A 20,720-nucleotide genomic window follows, 5' to 3' on the forward strand; every position below is an offset into this window, starting at 1 on the left:
CATGTTTGATTTTAATATACATTTTTAACATGTATTAATAAAGTAAATTATGTTTTTACCTTAACATTATTATTTCTGATGTTTGTAGTTTACGTTTTTGTTGTTCTAACCTATTTGTAATTTATTTTTCAAATAATTTCAACCTACTGTTTTACGGTTACATGATTATTAATTTTAGAGTGTTTGTTGTAATACTTGCATGTGTTGTAAGAGCATGTAGTATAAGTGTGTGTGGAATAAGAGCATGTTGCACAACAGTGCGTGGCATATGTTTGTGTCGTAACTCGTAAGTGCATGTGTTGTAAGTTTCTTGAGAGGGGGCCCCACCCTCCTCAAGACCATTCTCGCTTCCACATGCACTGGCAACCTTGCCAGGTCTTTAATCAACCACTTGCTGACATCAGGCATCTTCCCCGAAGCATACCAAACCTCTCGGGTCAAACCTCTACTAAAAAAAGCCCTCTCTTGACCCTCTCCTCCCTTCCAACTACCTCCCCATCTCGAACAATCGCGTCATTGCTAAACTCCTCTTACGCCCAGCTCAGCCTCTTTGCAGAATCCCACACCCTTCTAGACGGTTCCCAGTCTGGTTTTAGACCCCTCCATGGAACCAAAGCCTCCCTCATCTCAATCTGGGATGACCTGAAAAGAACAGCAGATTCAGAAGGCTGTGAGGCACTCATCCTCCTGCACCTCTCTGCAGCTTTTAACTCGATCGCCCACGCCACTCTCTCTAACAGACTTCTCGCTAGGCATCAGAGACTCTGCCCTAAGGTGGATCATCTCCTTCATCTGCGACCGCCACCAAAATCACCTTTCTCCAATCTTTGTCTTCTGTCCTCCCCAGCCGGTCCTTCATGGGGAGTCCCTCAAGGAGCTTCCCTAGCCCCTCCTCTTTTCAACTTTTACCTATCCCGATTCCCCGGTCTCATCCGCTCGCACAACCTCATCTGCTAAAGCCAAGTTGACGACACACAGAGCATCCTCAAGACCCCTAAATTCTTGTCTTCACCCCATCCTGATCTTGCATGCTGCCACACAGAGATAGACCGCTGGATGACGAACAACAACCTTCTACTCAACCCAGGCAAAACAGAAATCCTAATCTACAGAAAAACTGCTCTCTTTCCCCAATTCACCCCTTGGCTGCCCTCTTTAGGACCTCAACCTGCCTTATAGTCCTCTGTCAAAAACCTGGGTTGCACCTTCAGCTCAAACTTTACCCTATCTCACCACATTAATGCACTCTCCAGATCCTGCCACTTCCACCTCTGCATGCTCAAGCAGATCTTTCCCTATCTCTCCTACCCTCACAGAATTTCAGCAATCATGGCCATCATCCTTTCCTGCCTAGACTACGCCATCTCGCTCTCAGCACCTGTTTTACTTCTATGTCTCGTCCCCTTTCCTCCATAATGCATGGGTGTCCCTTGGTAGGGACGGGAGGCGGAACCTTTTTCACCAGAAAAAACCTTCTTCCCCTTTAAATTCAGAGGCACGGCCCTGGGAGCATGCGCTCCCCTGACTCTGTGTTGCGCTCACCTGGTCTCCGCGGGTACGTTGGGGCACGGTTGCACCCCTCCCAGGAAGTAGGACCCCCCAATCTGCTTCCTCCCGCTGCTGCTGCGATTAATTGGAACCCTGCTCCTGCGTAAATATGAGAGGACGTAAGTTTACTGGCCTGCGAGTGAATACCCTCTCAAAACCTTCCTCCCATAGTGTGGTGAGCATGCATCGTCCCATTAACGCTCACCTGTAGATTATTAAGGGCAAACTCTTTGTCCTGCTACTTCTGGCAGGGGCGCATGTAGAATGAGGACCGAGTTCCTTCACTGGTCCTTTATACGTGGTGTCCAGACCAGCTGCAGCGAGTCCATGCCTTTCTGGTAAGTGTCTTTCTGTTTTCTGTTTGTTGTGAGATATTGGTATTGTCTTGTTCTCAGCCTGTTGTCAGCTCTGTAACAATGTCCATCTTTCTCCCCACATAGGTGTGATTGCGGTCCAGTAGAGCAACAGGCCTGAAGTGGCTCCTGATGAGGAGTGGAGGATTCTGCTGTGGTCCGGCAGCAAGTAAGTGTGCTTTTAAGGACAAGCGCAAAGAATTTTGCAAGCGCAATCCTAAACTGCAGGTTTGTGTGTATAACCTTGTCTTTTGTCCTTTTACAGGGTCCGCCTTCGTGGAAGAAGACTATGTCGTGCTGCGGAATCCAGAGCTGGAGTTCAGAGTGCCAGAGATGAAGATGATGTCATGCTGCGGTGCCGGGAGCTGGAGTTCTGCGTGCCGGAGGTGAAGAAGATGTCTTGCCCAGAGCTGAAGTCCTGCGATCCGGAAGATGAAGAATGGATGCCAGGCTCAGCGGTGATGGATGCAGGTGTAAGCTGACTCCAAGAGGTAAGCGTAGGGACAGGAGACTGGATTCCCAAGGTAAGTGCTAGTTTACCTAGGCAGCGGTGAGCGTTACGCTGCATGCAAATGCAGATTAACGCGAAGCGTTTACCTTGGGGTTGGGCTGGCTTTTATAGCTGAGCTCTTAAGGCCTTGCCGACTAGCTCAGTCCTGCTTGCCACACCTTGCCACTCCTTGAAGTTGCACGTGCAGCTGAAGATAGATAGAAGGCCACACCCGGACTGGTTATACACAAGTCGAAAGTTCTTGAAAGAACTCCTGCTCATAATAAGAGAGTCTTGCTTATTTTTTCCCATGAGCCAAAGGCGCCAGGGCTGAGTCCAACCGGGCACCCAATGTATAATCGTCCCAAAGGGACGTGCGTGAACCATGGTGTCCCTTGCTTCCTCCACCTTATGGTGCAGCTCCTGTGATCCTGGGCAAGTGGCCATGACACTCTGCCCACCAGCGCCACTCCTTAGTCCCATTTTTTGCATTGACGGGAACGGGCGGATTTCACCAGCGCTCCTGGGTTTGGCTTTGGCCTTGTTATACCACGTGCTCTTCCCCAGATACTTTCTTCTGTCTTTTTTGTCTTCTTTTTATCAATCGTTTACTCAGTCCCGTGGCGCCATGCTCCACCCCGGCGTATGTCGACTTCAACGGGCTTCACCAGGTTTCCAGCCTGCAAAGGGCTCTTCCCTACGTCCGATCCCCACGTTCTTTGCCTCCTCTGCCTTGGCCCCGACCATGGCTGGGAGGGTTGTACCGCGTGCGACGCGCTTACACCGCATGCTCTGAAGATCAGGCTAGCTTGGTGGAGGGAGCTCTTCGAGAGGTCGCCTCCAGAGGACTTGAATGACTTGTCAGGCATAAGTCAAGCCCAAGGTAGGGCTGCTTTTTTCCATCGCACCCCGCAAGGGCAACTCCTTCCCAAAGAAACGCTCGAGCGGGAGGAACATTTCAGATTCTTTCACCAGTACTGGTACCAGGGCTATTCCAGCTATCGGCTGCCAGGCAGAGGGGTCATTAGATCCTTCTTGAGAACGTGCTGAGGGACCGCAATGCTCTATTACCGGATGTACGCTCGAGGGGCTATGCCCTAGTACCGGCCAGATGTCCGAGGGGGTGCCTGCACACAGCACTACCGGCGATACTGCAGAGGGCAACATGCCTACCAGGCCTCGTCCTGAGGTGCAGGGTAGGTCTCATGCTCCACCGCCAAGAGTCCTGGAGGAGGCCTGGCCCAGTGAGCCAAGCACCACGGCTTTGGCACATGGCACACAGCTCGACAAGATGCCCGCTGCACCAGACAAAATGGTCGCTCGTCCAATACCGTCCCTTGGAACAGAGCAGGTGGGAGAATGAGTTACAAGGTAGGACTGGTGTCAACCAGGTACGTGGCCTACAGCTTATCCATCAGCCTCACAGGCAGGTTTATCACGCAACCAGCTAAACAGAGTATGCACCGGCCCCAGCAGCTGCTCGATACCCCGTCAACATCACCTGCCACCCCACCCGCCTGCAATGCCATGTTCTTTGAAAAGTTCCTCACTCTCATGAGATCTCCTCAGATGGGGCCATCCTTAGGGATGTGATCCGGGACATGCTCCCTCCGGCCCGTCCCCCTGTGCCTATAGTCATTCCTCCTATGGCTCCAGCACTGCAGGCCCCGGCGCAGCCCCTGCTGCCCTTGCCAGCTCCTTCGATTCTGGCTCCCCTGCCTCCCACAGTTCAGGTGGGTCCACACCAGCCTCCGCTGCAGCCTCTGGCTCCGGTCTCCACACTGCAGCCCTCGGTGCCCAGCACTCCTCCACCCACTCTGGATCAGCCAGACACCCTGGTGGACACTGACGAGGAAGAGGACCCCGACACGCCGTCTTCCAAGGCCTTCCACGAACGGCTTGCAGGTTTGGCAGAGTACTTTTGGGCTTCCTCAACCTGAGGTGGAACAACCAGAGGCAGGAGTCCTGGCCGAGATCCCAACTCTACGCCCCGTGGCTAGAACTGGGATCCTGATGCAGAAGGACAGTGTCGCCTTGGCCAAAAATGGGTAGCTTAAGCCGCACTCGGTCCAGCCTGTCAATCGACGGCAAGTATAGGCAAATGGAGGGGGATCCACTCTTGCTGTCGGCGCACCCTCAACCACACTCTTCGGTGATCGCTGCGACGTCACTCTACTGAAAGCCTCCGTCGTCCTCAGCCCCCTTGTCCTTGGTGCTGTTAGGCAAGGAGGAGAAGAACTTGGAGGCATACGGGAAGAAGCTTTATTCCAACGCCTCACTGCATCTTCATCAATATAAAGCGGATGCCATGCTGGCAGTTGTTAACCAGAGGCTTTGGTGGGAAATAGCCGACTTCCTTCCAGAACGTCTGGTGCAAAACCAAGCACGTTTCAAGGTGGGACTGGCGGAGGCTAAATTAGTTGCACAAGACATCATGGAGTCCACCGTGGCCCACATTGACACCTCTGGCTGGGCCATATGCATCGCCATGGACATGAGAAGGACTGCCTGGCTTCGGGCTACTAAATTCGACCCAGATGTCCAGGAATGCATATTGGACCTTCCATTCGAGGGTGGTGACCTCTTTCACTCCACCACTGATGAGGAGCTAGATAAAAAGAAAAACAGTTCCAAACTACAAAGTCTTTATCCTTACGAAGACCACGCCCAAGGTGTACACCCAGTCGCATTAACGCTCCGATAAGGAGCGTGCATTCGGCTGGTTTCAGGGCTTCCAAGAACAGAGGTCTAGGCAGCCTGACCGTTCTCCAAATCAGCACCGGCGCAAACAAAAGAGGGGGCTGTCAGGGCTTCTTTCAGTCCCCCTCCTCTGTAACAGCCTCAGAGATAAAGAAGGCATGACGCGCCCCTTCAGGTCCACGTGTCTCCGGTGGGGGGTAGGCCTGCCCTTCACGCACAATTTTGGCGTCAGAAGATCCTATCCATAGTGTCCATGGGGTACTGTCTACCGATTCCTCCTTCCTCCCCCACAGATTGGGACAGCAACTCTGTTGGCAGAAATTCGGTCACTCGTCGAGGGCAGTGGATGAAGTCCCCAGCCTTCCAGCAAGGCTTGGGCTTCTACTCCAGGATTTTCGCCTCGGCAGGATAGCTCAGCGGCAACGTGCTCACCTTGGAAGCAAGGCGACATGGAGCCACACAGGTTCGATCCCCGGGTCCGCACTTAGTGACCTCTGGGTATTAAGCATGTTATAAATAACCAATAATATCATATCATACAAAAGAAGAACCAGGCTGGCCTGAGAGTTGTGTTGGACCTCTCCACCCTCAATCTCTCCCTCCCTCTTCAGAAATTCAAGATGGTTACACCAGCACTCATAGCAGAGACACTGTGCAGGGGAGACTGGATGTGCTCCCTGAATCTGAAGGCCGCTTATCTACACGTCCCTATTTGGCAGCCGCATCGATACTTTCTGCGCTTCAGGATCATGGGCTGCCATTTCCAATACAAGGTTCTACCCTGCGGCCTCAACTCAGCCCTCAGGGTGTTTACCAGACTAATGCAGTGGACGCGCTCCTTGGGGCCCAGGGCTGTTAGGCAGAATACTGTGCAGTGCCCTTAGGGACCACAACACACAATTAAGACTACAAGTGGTAATACAAGTTCACCTTTGGTACAAGCCTGTACTACACTGTTAAAGTGGTAGCAGTAGCGGAGCAGCCAGACTTATCTCAACAGCAAATGAGCAGTAGTAGAGATTACACAAAGGACTACAATTACTGTGACTCAAGCAAACACTGACTCAAGGTTTTTGGTTAAAAAATAAAAGTACATTTATTTCTAGAACATCTGTTTGCAAAACACTTCACTTCTATTAAATTAAAACCACACGTAAAATACACTACACACAACCAATTCACTTTGTACAGCACAATTCAAGGAAGTACCTTTGGTTTTGACAGACCGGTGTTGTGAAACAAAGACGTTACCGGGGGGGACAGATGCGATGACTTTTTGACAGTAATGAGAGTTCGGTCTTACTAAAGATATGCGTACCCGCGAGGAGAAATGTTACCGGAGTTAAAGCACACCTAGCACATGAATCAACACAAGAGAGTTGGGGATACAAATCATAGGCAATACTTTTGTCAAGGCAGATAGAATCAGAGGACACTTTCCTACAAGTGAATAAAAGTCAATAGGCCTGCGCCAGTGTGAAGTAGAACAGGGTTCCTGTTGTCGAGGATCACACGGTTAGTACAGTTCACGATTCGAGATTGCCACAAGTACTTGGATATTGTCAAAAGAGGAAGCAAAAGTTATAAGAGAGAAGGAAGATAAGGACAAGACTTTAGTGAGGAGAAAGGGGGTTCACCCAGTTCCTCGAGGTTGGACACAGTACCTTATTCAAAGTGAAGAAGAGCTGGTGCTACAGCAGTTGTTCCTGGTAGTTCCTGCAGACTCACGGTTCCTGTGGCTTCAGTCCTGGAGACAAGAAGGACGACGTCTGGAGCGATCTGCACTACCCAGGGATGAGGCCAGCAGAAGCAAAAGCCATGGTGAATAAAAGGTGCGCTCCTTTAAAACAGGAGAGGCTCTTCGGGTGGCTATCCGGACCACTACAGCTGTGTGCAACAATTTCGACCAAGAAGAGGATCCTCTGTCTGTGGAAGATGAGCTGGTTGATCCTACCAGGCTCAAGCGAAGAAGACTCCAGACTGGATCTTCTCTTGTCGTTGAAGGGTAGATAGCTCAGGGCTGCAGCAGGGCTTCACCGGAACTCAATAGTTGCAGCAGCCATCTTCTTCTCTGCTTCTCTTCGGTTCCTTGCAGTTCCAGTGGCAACTCTGCCTTCTAGCACAAGAATCCTGCCTTTTATGCGAAAATCCCCCATTCACACAGCCTGGCTGTCAATCACCCAGCAGGGGGGGTTGTCCGGCCTGGACAACCACCTCAGCCAATCATGACAAAGTGCGACTTGGGTTTCCAAGGATACCCTGTGCAGGGGGTGACTACACCCCTCCCTCACTTTCAGCCCACCTAGACACCAAGGTTCCAAAGGAGTGCTTCTGGAGAGAAGCCCGCCAAAAGACGGCGAACAAAGAAGGCAAACCTGGTTTGCCACGCAGAGTAAAACACAAGAATGACTTTAACAAAAAGAAATGGCGAATAAACCCGACCGGAGCCAAAAGAAAGAGTATTTGGTCAAGCGGGTTTATGTTCGAGGCTAATATAATAGCCTGGAACAGTACCATGTTCATATAATACAATCGCGGTAGAAAAGTTAGGGTAGATACCACTGCCACTAGCCAAGTCTAAATGTTAAGTGCTAAACAAAGCTAAAGTAAATGGCAACTTAACCTGTTTCTGGGGACAGTAGTCAGCCCCAGAAGAATGGAGTCGGTGGGAAGTCTCAAAATACATCCCTGTGTTACTGCACTGAAGGTGCTGTGTAACACACATAAAAAGTGGGGCTCAGAGAGTGGTGTACTCCAGAGCCCCCAATCACACCAACATTAGAATTACACATGGCAAAACACATGTAAGAGTGGGAAAAAGGCTCACACTCTTACCAAGTGAAAAAAATAAACTCCAGAAATCCAGCAAAGCTGCTTTAGTACTCACTAGGTGAGAGAAATTAGCCATAGAATGAGAATTCTCCCTAACAAGGGCCACCACATCTACCCATGCCTGGACGACTGGCTCGTCAGGGCGAGATCTCCAGTGGCGGTGCATCACACTTCCTACGCTCTTATGACCACTCTCCAAGAGCTGGGATTTTCTATCAACCTCAAGAAGTTTCAGCAGCAGCCTACTCAGAGTCCAACCTTTCTGGGCCTCATATGGGACATGAGCTCCGAGAGAGATTTCCCCTCGTAGGACAAGATCATGGCCATCAAGAGGGCCGTAAGTCACTTCCTCAGCCGATAGGTGACCTTGGCATGGTGGTTCCAGAATTTACTGGGGATCATGGCAGCGGTCCTACTGGCCGTCCCTGACATGACACTCAAGATGAGGGGATTCCATTAGGCTGCGAAGTGCAGCTGTAATCAGGAGCGGGCTCCCAAGTGGAGCTTGTCAGCATTCCTCCTTCTCTCCACCCGGACCACACCTGGTGGTCCGGGGACTGCAACCTGCCGACTGGCAGGCCCTTCCGGCAGGCACCCCCTCAGGTCACCATCAACACGGATTCCTCCCTGTAAGGCTGGGGGGCTATGCTGGATAACCACAGTGTCCATGGAGTCTGGTCCCTGCAGGAGCAGGAATCTCATATAAACTGGCTGGAGCCGAGGGCTATCTGGCTAGTTCTCAAGGCTTTTCTTCCACTCATTGTGGGCAAAGTCGTCCTCATCCAGACAGACAAATCCACCAACATGTATTATGTCAACAAGCAGGGTGGCAATAGGTCCCTTCCGCTGTGCAGCCTAGCGGTCAGCATGTGGGAATGAGCTCTGGAGAACAACATCTACCTGACTGCAATCCGTCTCCAGGGGGAGTATAACCTGGAAGCAGACAGGCTCAGCAGACTTGGAGCGGACAATTACGAATGGCCATTGAACAATCAGGTTCTGCTCAGGGTCTTCAGAAGATGGGGGCATCCTCAGGTGAATCTCTTTGGCTCCTGGTCCATCAGGAAGTGCCAGCAGTTCACGTCCTGGCAGGGGAAAGGCCCCGGCTCCCTGGGCGACGCATTCCAGATACAGTGGAATGGCATGACAGAGTATGCATTCCCTCCCACACCCCTGATCCACAGTGTAATCTGCAAGATAAGAGAATCGTGGCACCTCTGCATCATTCTGATAGCTCCGTGGTGGCCGGCAAGACCTTGTTTCTCAGAGCTCCCCAGCCTCTCGGACAGGCCACCCATTCACCTGCCGCTGGGCCTAGCTCACCTCCTCTTGCAGCAGGTGGGCACAGTCATACACCCCACTCCACAGAAATTAGCCCTTGCAGCGTGGTTCTTGAGCAGGCCACACTAAAGCATCTGAGCCTGTCTCAGGCTAACATGGACGTCATTCAGGGAGCTAGGAGCAAGGCTACTAGGAGCCGGTACAAGAGTAAATGGACCATGTTCTGTCACTGGGTGGACTATAAGGAGATCAACCCCCTTACTTGCACATTGAATGGTGTGCTCTCATTCTCGGCACACCCGGCTCAATCATGGGTGCAAATGGGCACCTCCCGCACCTACTTTGCAGCCATAGGGGCCTACAGGAATTCTGAGGAGGAGGTCTTCTCCTCCTCCAACCCGGTGGTTAAGCGGCATCTGGCGGGCCTCACCAGGCTCTACCCGCCCATCAAGAAGCCACAGTCCGTGTGGGATCTCAATGTAGTGTTGGGCGCCCTGGTGCACAAACCTTTCGAACCAATGGCATCCGCGGACATCAGATTGGTTACAATTAAAACAGCTTTGTGCGTGGGTCTCACCGCTGCTCGCAGAGTCAGCGAGATTTGGGCTCTGGTGGCATCAGAACCCTATACTACTTTTCACAAAGATAAAGTGGTCCTGAGAACGCACCCCGCGTTACTACCCAAGGTAGTCTCTGCTTTCCATCTAAACGAGGAGATCGTTTTGCCTATGTTTTTGACCGATCCTAAGGACGCTGCTCAGAGGGTCTTACACTGTCTGGATGTCAGACGTGCTATGAAATTCTATCTGGACAGGACCAAGAGCTTCCGCAAGTCGGACACTCTGTCAGATTTGGGGGGTCATGGCCAGGTTTTCAGGCATCCAAGGCCTCTATAGCAAGGTGGACGGTTTCGGCCATCAAGGAGGCCTATGAGGGGCAGCATAAACCATTTCCAGCTAACATGCACGCCCACGCTGTCAGAGCCAAGGCACGGCCGTCGCTTTCCAGCAGCAGGTCCTGTGGCAGGTCATCAGCAGGGCAGCCACGGGGGATACTGCTTCGGCTTTCTGTATGCACTACGGTTTGGATGCCGGCTCTAAATCAGACAGGGCTTTCGGACAGGCGGTTCTAAGGAACTTGTTCGCTTAAGGAGGGTCACCTCTCCACCGTGGGGCTACATTCAGTTGTAATCGGCCATGCAGTATGGAGGAAAGGGGACAGGACGTAGGAGTAATTAATTGTTACTCCCCGTAGTGACTAACATACTTCTAGTCCATAGTCCCCTTTCCTCCATATGTCCCACCATCCTCCCCCTAATAATATGGTGTCATAAGGCAATGATAATATTATCAACGCGTCAATGGGGACTGAGGAGTGACGCCGGTGGGCGGAGTCAGCGGAGCCCATGCTTCCAGGGCCGTGCCCTCACGCGCCTCTAAATTTAAAGGCAAAGAATGTTTTTTCTGGTGAAAAAGGTTCTGTCTCCTGTCCCTAGCAAGGGACACCCATGCAGTATGGTGGAAAGGGGACTATTTACTACGAGTACGTTAGTCACTACAGTGAGTAACTATTAATTTATCTTGCAAGACACGAACACAGACACTCTACACCTTTCAGTAACTGACTGCAACAACCTAATCCGCCCACCAGACCACGCACCTTTTATAGGTCACTAGTCAGCTGACAAATTCAAAACTTAAGGACATTCTGGAAGCACACACTATGCCTCCCAGCAGAAGTATAGTCAGCCTCCTGTAAAACAATACAACCCTTTATTCATGATTTAGCCGTTCTTTGGTGTTCCTGTCTGCTCAAGAGTCACTAAAAAGCAAGCATTGCCCTAAGCCAAGTTGAATAGTATATCGAAATATAATACTGTCCACTAGAAAGGAAAACAATGGGAAAGAAAGATTTTGTTAATGTGGTGCAGCCTAGGTGTTACCTAAATATTTTTCTCACGCAGTATTCATTGGATATTTTCACTGTGACTTTACTAAAATACCTGCATGTAATGTAAAGTGGTCTTTTATAACACATGCCATCTGGGAGGCTTGGGAGGAGAAAAGGGGGAGGATGGAGTTAATCAGCTAGAGGAAATGCCAGGTGCAAATCCTATAGTGTTGATGTTTGCAGGCTGGCAATGCTCCAATCTCGGGTGCCATGGACAATGGTAGCGGCTTGATGGAGGAACTTCAGTGTTTTTCATCCAGGAGGCAGAGCATAAGGTTGATTACTTGAGCAGCGCTGAGGAAACCTGGTTGGCTGCTGGTAAGGGGAACGATAGGACTAGAGTGGTGAGTGGTGCTGTTGCTCCTTTATTGTGGTGTGTAACTGGGCAGCTTGCAACAGTGTTGAGAGATTGAATTGTTTATGTAATAAGCGATGGCTGGAGGAGAGGAACAAAGTAGATTAGAAAGGGGGTGGTAGCAAGAATGAGGCTTTGGTGCTTAGTGGTTGCTTCGTTGTTTGAGTATTTGTTAGCGGGCTCTGTTGCTAGGTTACATCTGTCCAGGATTTCAGTAGCTAGGGTTTGGGGAGAAAGACCCAAGGGTTTTCCTGGGCTAGGAAGTGTACCTGGTGGAGTCCGATCAAGCACAGTCCATTGACGATGAACTGAGTGTTGGCTCGTGGTGTTTTCATATACAGTAGGTGAGAGGCACCCCTTCTGGTCTTTCATTCTCCCATTGCCCTATAACTACCAATTGATGTGGGATGAAATATGGTTGTTTAAACCAGCAAAGGTTTGCTGTGTTGATGTTAGTCTGAGTGGATATCTGTCGGTACGGGTCTCAGTGCTGGCATTGAGTGTTAGTTGATTATCCGGATTATCCTTTGTTTCGTGAAGGTCAAGTGGTCTTCGGGGTATAGGTGCTAAAGTACAGAATTGTAGAATTTACTTGGAAGGAAGAGTACGGTCCAGTGTAGCATTTCTATTTCAAATGTGGGATTGTTACCAGGACATTGCTGCTGATCGAAGTACTTTTGATGGTTGGTAGTGGATGAATTTGCTTATGATGGATTCTGGGACCCTTCCATGGTAGGCGCTGTGGATAATGCAATGAATCTTGTGTTTGATCTGAATCTAGTGTAGTGTAGTTGGAAAACTGGGGTGATTTAATGTTTAACCCCAAGAGCTAGGATTAATGTAATTTGTTCTACCATTTTAGTAAAATTCTCTCTCATTGGACTGTGTTGTTATAACACTTACATATCACAACCCTTAGTCCAAGAGTCTTGCGGTTGGTATTATTATTTTAAGGATAACATTTAGTATATATTTTTTTTGTTCTAATGTTCACTAGTTGTGGTGGATAAGTAATCTGACTAGACGTTTATTAATGCTCTTTGGTGTGTTTATGTTGTATTGTGTGTCAAGGTGCAACAGTCACTGATCATTTGTCTCAGCCGTGTTAGGCAGATACTATGCTGGCTCCACCAGTCAGGGTTTCATATTCAGCAGGTGTGAGTCCCCATATACTATATGTAAAACTCTCAACTGTTTCAAAACAGCTCAAGGTTACTTAAAGTCTCCGATTTGACACCTGTATCTCTGAAACTATAGGGCTCGAGTGGCACACTACAGAGTGTATCTTGAATTCAAGGAAGAGGTGCCTTGCACAGTGACACCTCTCACATAGCTTGACCATGCCATTAAGAACGAAATATTTAACAAGTCATTCTATTTTTCTTTCTGCAGTTCAATATCGGAGCTGTGGGGCAATGCCAAGCAGAGGAAGCTGAACATCTGATAAGAACTCAGTTCAAAATGGAGCAGGTTGTTCATTCTCAGGATAAAATCTATGGCACAGATTTGAACGAAATCAGAACAAATACTGCTAGGAAATTGTTAATAACTCCTTCTAAGCACCCTTTCGAGCTTTCACAACTGGAGCCTGTTAACAATAAACTAATTTCCATTCAGGAGATGGGTTACCACTTGGAGGCGTATTTCCAGGTGAGTTTCTGCGCTTGAGAAGATCCCTTGATGACACACCTGCATTGTATGACATATTTAAGGCACACAGAGCAGTAACGGAAAACATGTATGCTCCAAAAATACTCCTTTCAAAGGTAAAGAAGCTTTTTTTTTTAAAGAAAAAGCTTTTTCTTTGAGGCAGCTGATCACAGTCGCTAACAAATTCATAAGACAAAGCATAACAAGAAAACAAATAGGGGACTACATATAGCCTCCTTCCATTAGACTGTGGTTACATGTTTTGTGAAGCACCTTTGTGTTGGTTTTCAGCTGCTTTGTAGCACTGGTCATGGGTATTCAGTGTACCCTGAATGTTCATAATGCATTTAAGATCTGCTTGTGCTACAGGTATATTTCTTTCTGAAGCAACCTGCTCAAGAAAATCAATTTAGCATTGTTCCTGGCATTGTGGTGCGATAATCAAAATGCCAATTAGGATAGCACTGAAAATCAGTTCTTGATTAAGAAACTGAAAGGCTCAGGAAAGTTGATAGCGATAAATCCTGAACATGATATGCGGGTGCTAAGGGTGTGTTTCAATTAAAAAAAAGAAATCTCACCTTGCGGCTCGACGCCATGCTGTTTTTTCCCACTCTGGATTCCTTATTGATGGAATCACCATCATCATCAACAAGGAAAATGAACTTCTGAAATACTGCCGCAAGTTAAGATTTCTTTGATCTTTTTTACATTTAAACACACCTGTAGCACCTGCGGATGAGCTATACAGGTTCTAATGGCAATATAACCCTGGTTGGTGCACCGACCCACCACCAATAATGTTGTGCAACCCACGTTAAGGGACCCTTACTTCGATCAGGCGCTTAACTTGCGCGTTGGGCCATTACCCACTGGTCGGCCTGCTCCCTCATGTTATATCGCCACAGCAGTGACCTCATACAGTGGAAACCTGTGTGAACATCTATCGAAAGACGCCAGGAACAGATGGATTTGTGCGATATCCTTTATAGTTGGAATCCTATTGGACAACAAGCTAACACTAGAACCACAAGTAAACGCAATAATCAAGAAATGCTTCTTCCACTTACGCACAATCAAAAAGATCCTACCATTCCTCTCCTTTAAGCACGAAACAACAGGCATCATTTCCTTCATCATGTCCAGGATAGACTATGCCAACAGCCTATCCCTCCGGGTTATCTTCTAAAGAAACTGCAACGTATACAGAACACAGCGGCCAGACTCCTCCTCAAACTATCACGAAGAGACCACATCACTCCTGCGCTAAAGATGCTACACTGGCTGCCAGTCCAAAAACAAATCACATTCAAAGCATAACACACAGAGCAATCAGCAGCCAGGGAGCAGAATTCCTACAATAGAAAATCACAATTTTCCAGCCAACCAGAACATTCAGATCCATCAACATCTGCCTGGAACCTAAACCGTACATAAGGAAATAAAGTTGTGGATCTGCATTTTATTGCTTAGCCGCAAAAATGTGGAACTCCCTCCTGAGAGAAATACGAAACATGAAGGACCATCTAAAATTCAGAAAACTGCTAAAAAACCTGGCTGTTCAACTCAAGAACCAGACGAAAATGAATGAACAACACCCACACCCCTCGCAATGAGCACAGAAGTCGCAAGACGGAGGAGTAAAGTACAACAGGACAAGTGCAGGGAGGTGGAGAGACTTCCGAATAGGAAGGAGACCTGGGTTCCCATGGGGGGCCATAACTGAGGGTAACGAGAGAGATGGGAGTGTCCTGGGTTGAACCACAGACAGAGAGGATAGGAGTTGAATGGAAGAGAGTGGCGACCAAACAGAAAAAGCATTGGGACAAGGTAGCTCAAGGGCACAGGGAAAAGGTCCCACCACCCCCCTTTTCCCTCCTCTCAAGGGGCACAGGAAGGAGATGGCGGCTGCACACTGGGATATGCCAAGGGCCCAAGCGGTATAGAAATCCATTATACAGTGCATGGGATGGAGGAGGGGGTGGAGGAGCCATCACCACTAAATAGCCATGCAGACAGCCACAACCCTGCACAGAATATAGGAGGGAGCCCCTCAGCACAACACAATTCGCAACACTTACAGGGACGCGTATTACAGGTGGCCAAAGTGGAGGAGGTACGATGGAGCGCCACCTCTAACCAACCCACTAAAAATCTCACCACTGTGGATAAACTGCTCAAAATCTAAACATAACACAACCATACCTATATTGCACAGCAGACCGCACACACTTCACTACACCACAACAACTAAACAAACCACACATAGCCTCGCACAACAGCACATGACAACTACCAACTGAAAAAAATCACACCTACGCTCAGCAAACGGAGTGAACTGAACTGAAGCTGCTAACAGCACATCACAGCTCTCTTGCGCTTTTTCCTGCTCAGTCCTACTAACGTACCCCACCTGCTTGCTTTTCAGATCCGCCAGGGGACCACTCCGGTGGTGATCGTGCGCGGTATAAATATCCTTTAACATAAAATAACATAAGTTATCATTCTAATTATGGTTGCACTTACATTGCTCATTTTGTGTATAATGATGATTGAAACATTTAAGATTTACAGGGATTTATAGGACTGTGTTTTAACTTTGAAGGTTGAAAGGCACTTATGGATCAGCCAAATTGCTCTGTCATTGTTCCATACTACGACATTTAATTGTATGGTGTTGGACCCTCGTTCGGATTGGTTAAGGTCATCGGCTTCTCCAAATAAATCCATACAAAGTGCAGATTTTTGACTTATTGGACCCAAACTTGCCTATCACCATGAGGTACCCGCAAAGTGGGGTTTCAAGCAATTACAATAGGAAACATTTGTCAAAAAATGCAGATAAAGGCAGATATTAACACAGAGCATCATCTTCTATGGGGCTTTTTTAACACCTCTATTTCCCCGCTTTGTGCCATTTTGCAGCAGTGAAAAGGTGGAGGATGGGCATGAGACAGCGGCCCTGCTGAACTCCTTCATCTTGTCAGTGCATTTAGTCGCCTGCATGAGGTTTTCATGCAGGCGTAAAACAAAGGGGTTCCTAAGGAATACACTCAATTTACTGCCTGTTAAAGAGCAGGCAGATTCCTAGGAAACCATTCCTAAATGCCACCTGCAAAGTGTAATTTTCAGGTGGTATTTAATTTTTTACTAAACGGAGAGTAAAGGTAAATAGTAATGGCAAGGTGTCCTGTATTTATGCTTTCCTTTTTACCCTACGCCTTGCAAATGTTCAAAATAGCATACAGGGAGCGCAGCGCGTAAGTTCTAATGTCGCTGGTCATCTGCATGCTATTTACACTTTTTGTAAAATGACCGCCATACATTTCCTATTATGATGTTCACTATAGTAAGAACACGTGTACTCACAAGGTGAAAAAAGGAAAGATGTTCACCTAACCTTTCCTTCAATAACTAGGCTAATGATCAATGCACTGATTTTTGTAAAAATTATTTTAGAAAGCTATAGAAGGTAGTGTTTGATCATATAACATCTACTTCCTATTTGCAGGCCGTTTTCTGGACGGTTCCATGTGATTTCATCGCCTGCTTTTACATCGCCAGGCTTTTAAACGTGCAAATTCCATTGAATGTGCTCATCGTTTTTTGTTTTTTTTGGGGGGGGGTGGGGTCCCCCCCAAACCACCCACCCACACTTATTTTTTCTATTGCCCACCCGCCCAAACCCTTATTTGTCCTTTCAAAACCCCCTAAAAAGTTCTATGAGCTCTTACGATGTAATGTGCACGTTTAAAAGCCTGGCAATGTAACGGCATGCGATGAAAAAACGTACCTTCTGGACAGCAGGCCTCATTTCGAGTTTGGTGGTAATTCCTTCAGAATGTACTGCCAAACTCGTTTACCGTTAATATCGCATAGCGCCTCAGATTCGCTGCAAGATTTCGAGTGGGATCATGATGGAGATAGTTCCCTTTTTTGGAGCCAATGGGTCTTCAAGGGGGATTTTTGAGGGTTCAATAAGTGGAAAATCTGCCAATTCTAAAGGTAAAGTGGATAGTTTGCCTTCTCATTTACAGAACCGCCGGAGCGCCTGGGGCCAATTCCGTTGGTGACGGTGCGCTATACAAATACCTTTAAAGGAATAGTGCGCTCAGAAATATTATTGTCCCGAGGGTTCGGGCATGTGTTTTTAAGCATACGTTGATCGATCGTACAAACATTTCCTACGCACCTTGCCGTAGTTTTCCTCTTTTTTACACATGCGAAAACAGGCAGCAGGGTGCGGCCATCTTGTGATAATCTTATCCGTTGCTGCATCGCCCAAGGTGGACTGCCCTGGCGGCACTAAATCATATCCCCCGCCCCTGAGGCTGAGATCACTAGACGCGTACCGCCCATTTCGCAACGCCAAAGCACGTCTTGTGTCAACATTCTCTGAGCTTCAGCTAATGACGTGTCTCCATGGAAATGGCAGGACGCCTCTTTCCTTAATAAGTATAAACAGACCGCTTCTCAACAGACAACATCAGATTTGCTTTTCCATTCCTTTCACTGTATTTTTTTTTGAGTATTCTGTGCCTTATTTCTGTGCTCTGGTCAGCTACCTTCATTGCTTGTTGCCTGTGCGAACAGATACCAGTACCATTACTTAGTACCAGATACCAGTACAACATCTTTGAGCACTGCAAGTCAACTCGTGAACGTGCTACCTGAGAACTGTCAGCTCTCCGTCGTGCTACCTGTGAACATCTCCCTCTTCTCCTGCCACTAACTACCCTGCTTGTTGAATCTAATTGTTTGTTGGTCAAGGTAAGGGCAGGTCAGCCAATCATATCTCCTTGATATCTAAATTTCTATCTATTTCGAACGAACGTACCCAGTAGTGTTATGTTCATTCATCTCATTGCCATTGACTTGATTTTAATTTGTTATGTTATCGATATATATCAATTGTCATCAGTGTCATTTGGGATCGAATTGCATCCTTCGCGAACCGTGTCTATAAGCATGTTTCCTTTTGATGCACAATAGTACATTTAAGGGACGAGTAACATGTTACGATTTTCATCACATCAATGAATTGTTTATGAAAGTTATCCTATAATACAGCCGGCCACCCTATACTCGTTTTGCTTCAGTGACCAAAGCGCTTTTATGCAAAATAATTTTCTAATAATGTTAAACTTTTGTTTTTTTTAACTGAATTTTCAACAGTGCCTGCATGTATGGTTTTCGGTTGCTGTTCTAAGACCCATAACAAATCTAAAGGCACTACAATGCATGTATTCCCGAGGAATATAGATCTAATAAGAGAATGGGTCAGATATTTCGTATTTGGGCCGGAAGAGCTTGAAAGTGGAGCCCATGAAGTCTTGGGGGACTCGAGGGTGATTGATTCCGCATCTGCAGCCTACACTTTGCCACGAATATGTACGACCAATCGAAGTACACAAAGAAGAATCTGCTCAGAGCGTCTTGTAAATTGCTTCCAAATGCAATTCCGACTCTATTCATGCACAGGCAGCCTCAGGTGAGTCACGGTTCCTGATTTAGCTGTAGCCCTTGGGGTAGTGAACAGGTAACGAAATGGACGGATTTGTGTTTTATGTGTAAATGTCCCTTATAATACTTTTCATATTTACAAGATTGTATTGCTTTATAACTAAACCCCATTTTGCTAAACATCTGTCCTTGGTTTTAGGAGCATCGTAGAAAACGATTTCTGGGCACAGATAACTATGCTATAGTGCACTTTGAAATAAGCATAATCTTTTCGTAATTTGTCTCTTTACATACCAATTTTAAAGATTAGCATTTCTAAATCAAATTAAATGGTCCCTCTATAACTCCATGACTACGCACTGAATATGAAGGAGCAATATTCTGCATCCATGTCTTGCCTGGAGTCAACAACAACTTTGAGCACGTATCAGGTAGTCTTATTTAGCTATTCAGTTCCGGAAATGTTTTATGCATGGAATTTGAGATAATATGATCATATTTACGTATTGTGTCGTTCGTTTACACAATGTTTCATTCATGGTTTTTTATTGATATGTACCATTGTCTGCGTCACATTGTGTGTGTTCAATTTCAATTTTTTCATCCATACTAAAACAAGTACTGTGTTACAGGGAGATGCTGAAGCTTCGACTACAATTACTTCATCCTTCGTAGTTGATCCCGATCCAGAGGTATGCGTACTGACAGTTCCCTCGAATGAAAGAAAGTAGGTCCTAGATCTGATACTATTAGACAGTGACATTATTATAAATGAGCAGTTTTTGCAAATTGCTTGAGTGCAACTTTTCAATCAGTGTGTTTCGCACAGTCATCTTTGATAGAGTAAACTAGCCATCAATCAGGTGAAAAAACTAAATGTATTTTTTGACTAAATGACATACACGGTGTACAAGTGTATCTGTGTAAGCCATGTGTACAATGGAATAATTAGATTTCTAATACGAATGACATATTTTTAATGGATACTCTTTTCTAGGGATGTATAATAGATCGGGATATAGAAGAGGAGGCACGTGGATCCGAGTCGGTGGACCAGCTTGCTGGGGGTGTCGTTACAGTAAAGAAGGTTTCACAGAAAAGCAAGAAAGATAAGGTAATTTACAAACAATTTCATTTTTAAACAGTGTTTTGTGCTGGTGCCTTCATAACATGCTTTTTTTTAAAATGTAAATTGTCCAATATTGTATGTTGTATTTACATTGAACATCTTTTTCCAACCTGTCTTCTAGTTGCCCGATGGTGTACGAACTATGCAGACACAGACAGCTACAGAAATCAGAGATGTAGCTTGCCAAACTAATTTCACCATGGAGCAACTATTATTTGAGGCACAGCGTGTTCAAATCAATAAGGAGACTCGAGATGCTTTTGCCCAATGGCCAGAAAATGAATTTAATGTGACCGGCGAAGCCAGCAAAGTGTTGTTGGACCATTGCTACAATGCGACTCTCCACCAGATGAAGATGAAACTGAATGTAATGAAGATGCTTTTGAATTAGTTGCAGACCACTTTACACAATCGACACCCGCCAAAAAAGGGCCACCCAAAAACCAATCGACATTGATGTTTTCTCCGATTCATTTTCAAGTAACAGACGCTGAAGTGACAGAGACTGAAGCATCAATACAATTGACCGAGGAACTAGACAAAGATCTCGAATAAAGTATGTCGAGTTTGGCTGAAATGTCAACCACAGTTCAGTCAGAAACAACATTAATGCAGGATGATAGTCTAATAAAGGAGCCCAAATACATAGTATTCGAAAGCAGCTTGATGGAGATTATAATGATGCTGAAATGTGTGCATTCAGTGAGAAGAAAAGTATGTGGGAAGCCATTGGTGAATGTGACTCGTGTATCACAAGGCAGTAACCTCAAAATACATGCCATCTGTGAAATGCTCCATGAAAAACGTTCATGGTCCGCTCAACCGATGCTGGGGAAACTGCCAGCTGGGGATCTACTGTGTGCAGCTGCTTTACTTTTCAGAGGCTCTAGTTTCATTAAGTTTTCCAGTTTCTGTCAATTTGTGGGACTCCATTTTATTTCTAAAACGCAGTACTACAAATATCGACGT

The 20,720-nt window shown here is 46.9% G+C and overlaps 1 protein-coding gene across 1 annotated transcript in view; it reads left to right on the plus strand.

Moving 5' to 3' along the window:
- LOC138525817 (interferon-induced GTP-binding protein Mx1-like) overlaps window positions 1–20,720 on the plus strand; it is a 1,137,278-nt gene that overhangs the window by 946,248 nt on the left and 170,310 nt on the right. The window contains exon 11 of the mRNA XM_069636045.1: window positions 12,902–13,159. Within this exon, the coding sequence (XP_069492146.1) occupies window positions 12,902–13,159 (258 nt within the window). The remainder of the gene's footprint in view (window positions 1–12,901; window positions 13,160–20,720) is intronic.

This window comes from Ambystoma mexicanum, chromosome 7p (assembly GCF_040938575.1).
Source record: "Ambystoma mexicanum isolate Mex_15411 chromosome 7p, UKY_AmexF1_1, whole genome shotgun sequence".
NCBI classification, from domain to species: domain Eukaryota; kingdom Metazoa; phylum Chordata; class Amphibia; order Caudata; family Ambystomatidae; genus Ambystoma; species Ambystoma mexicanum.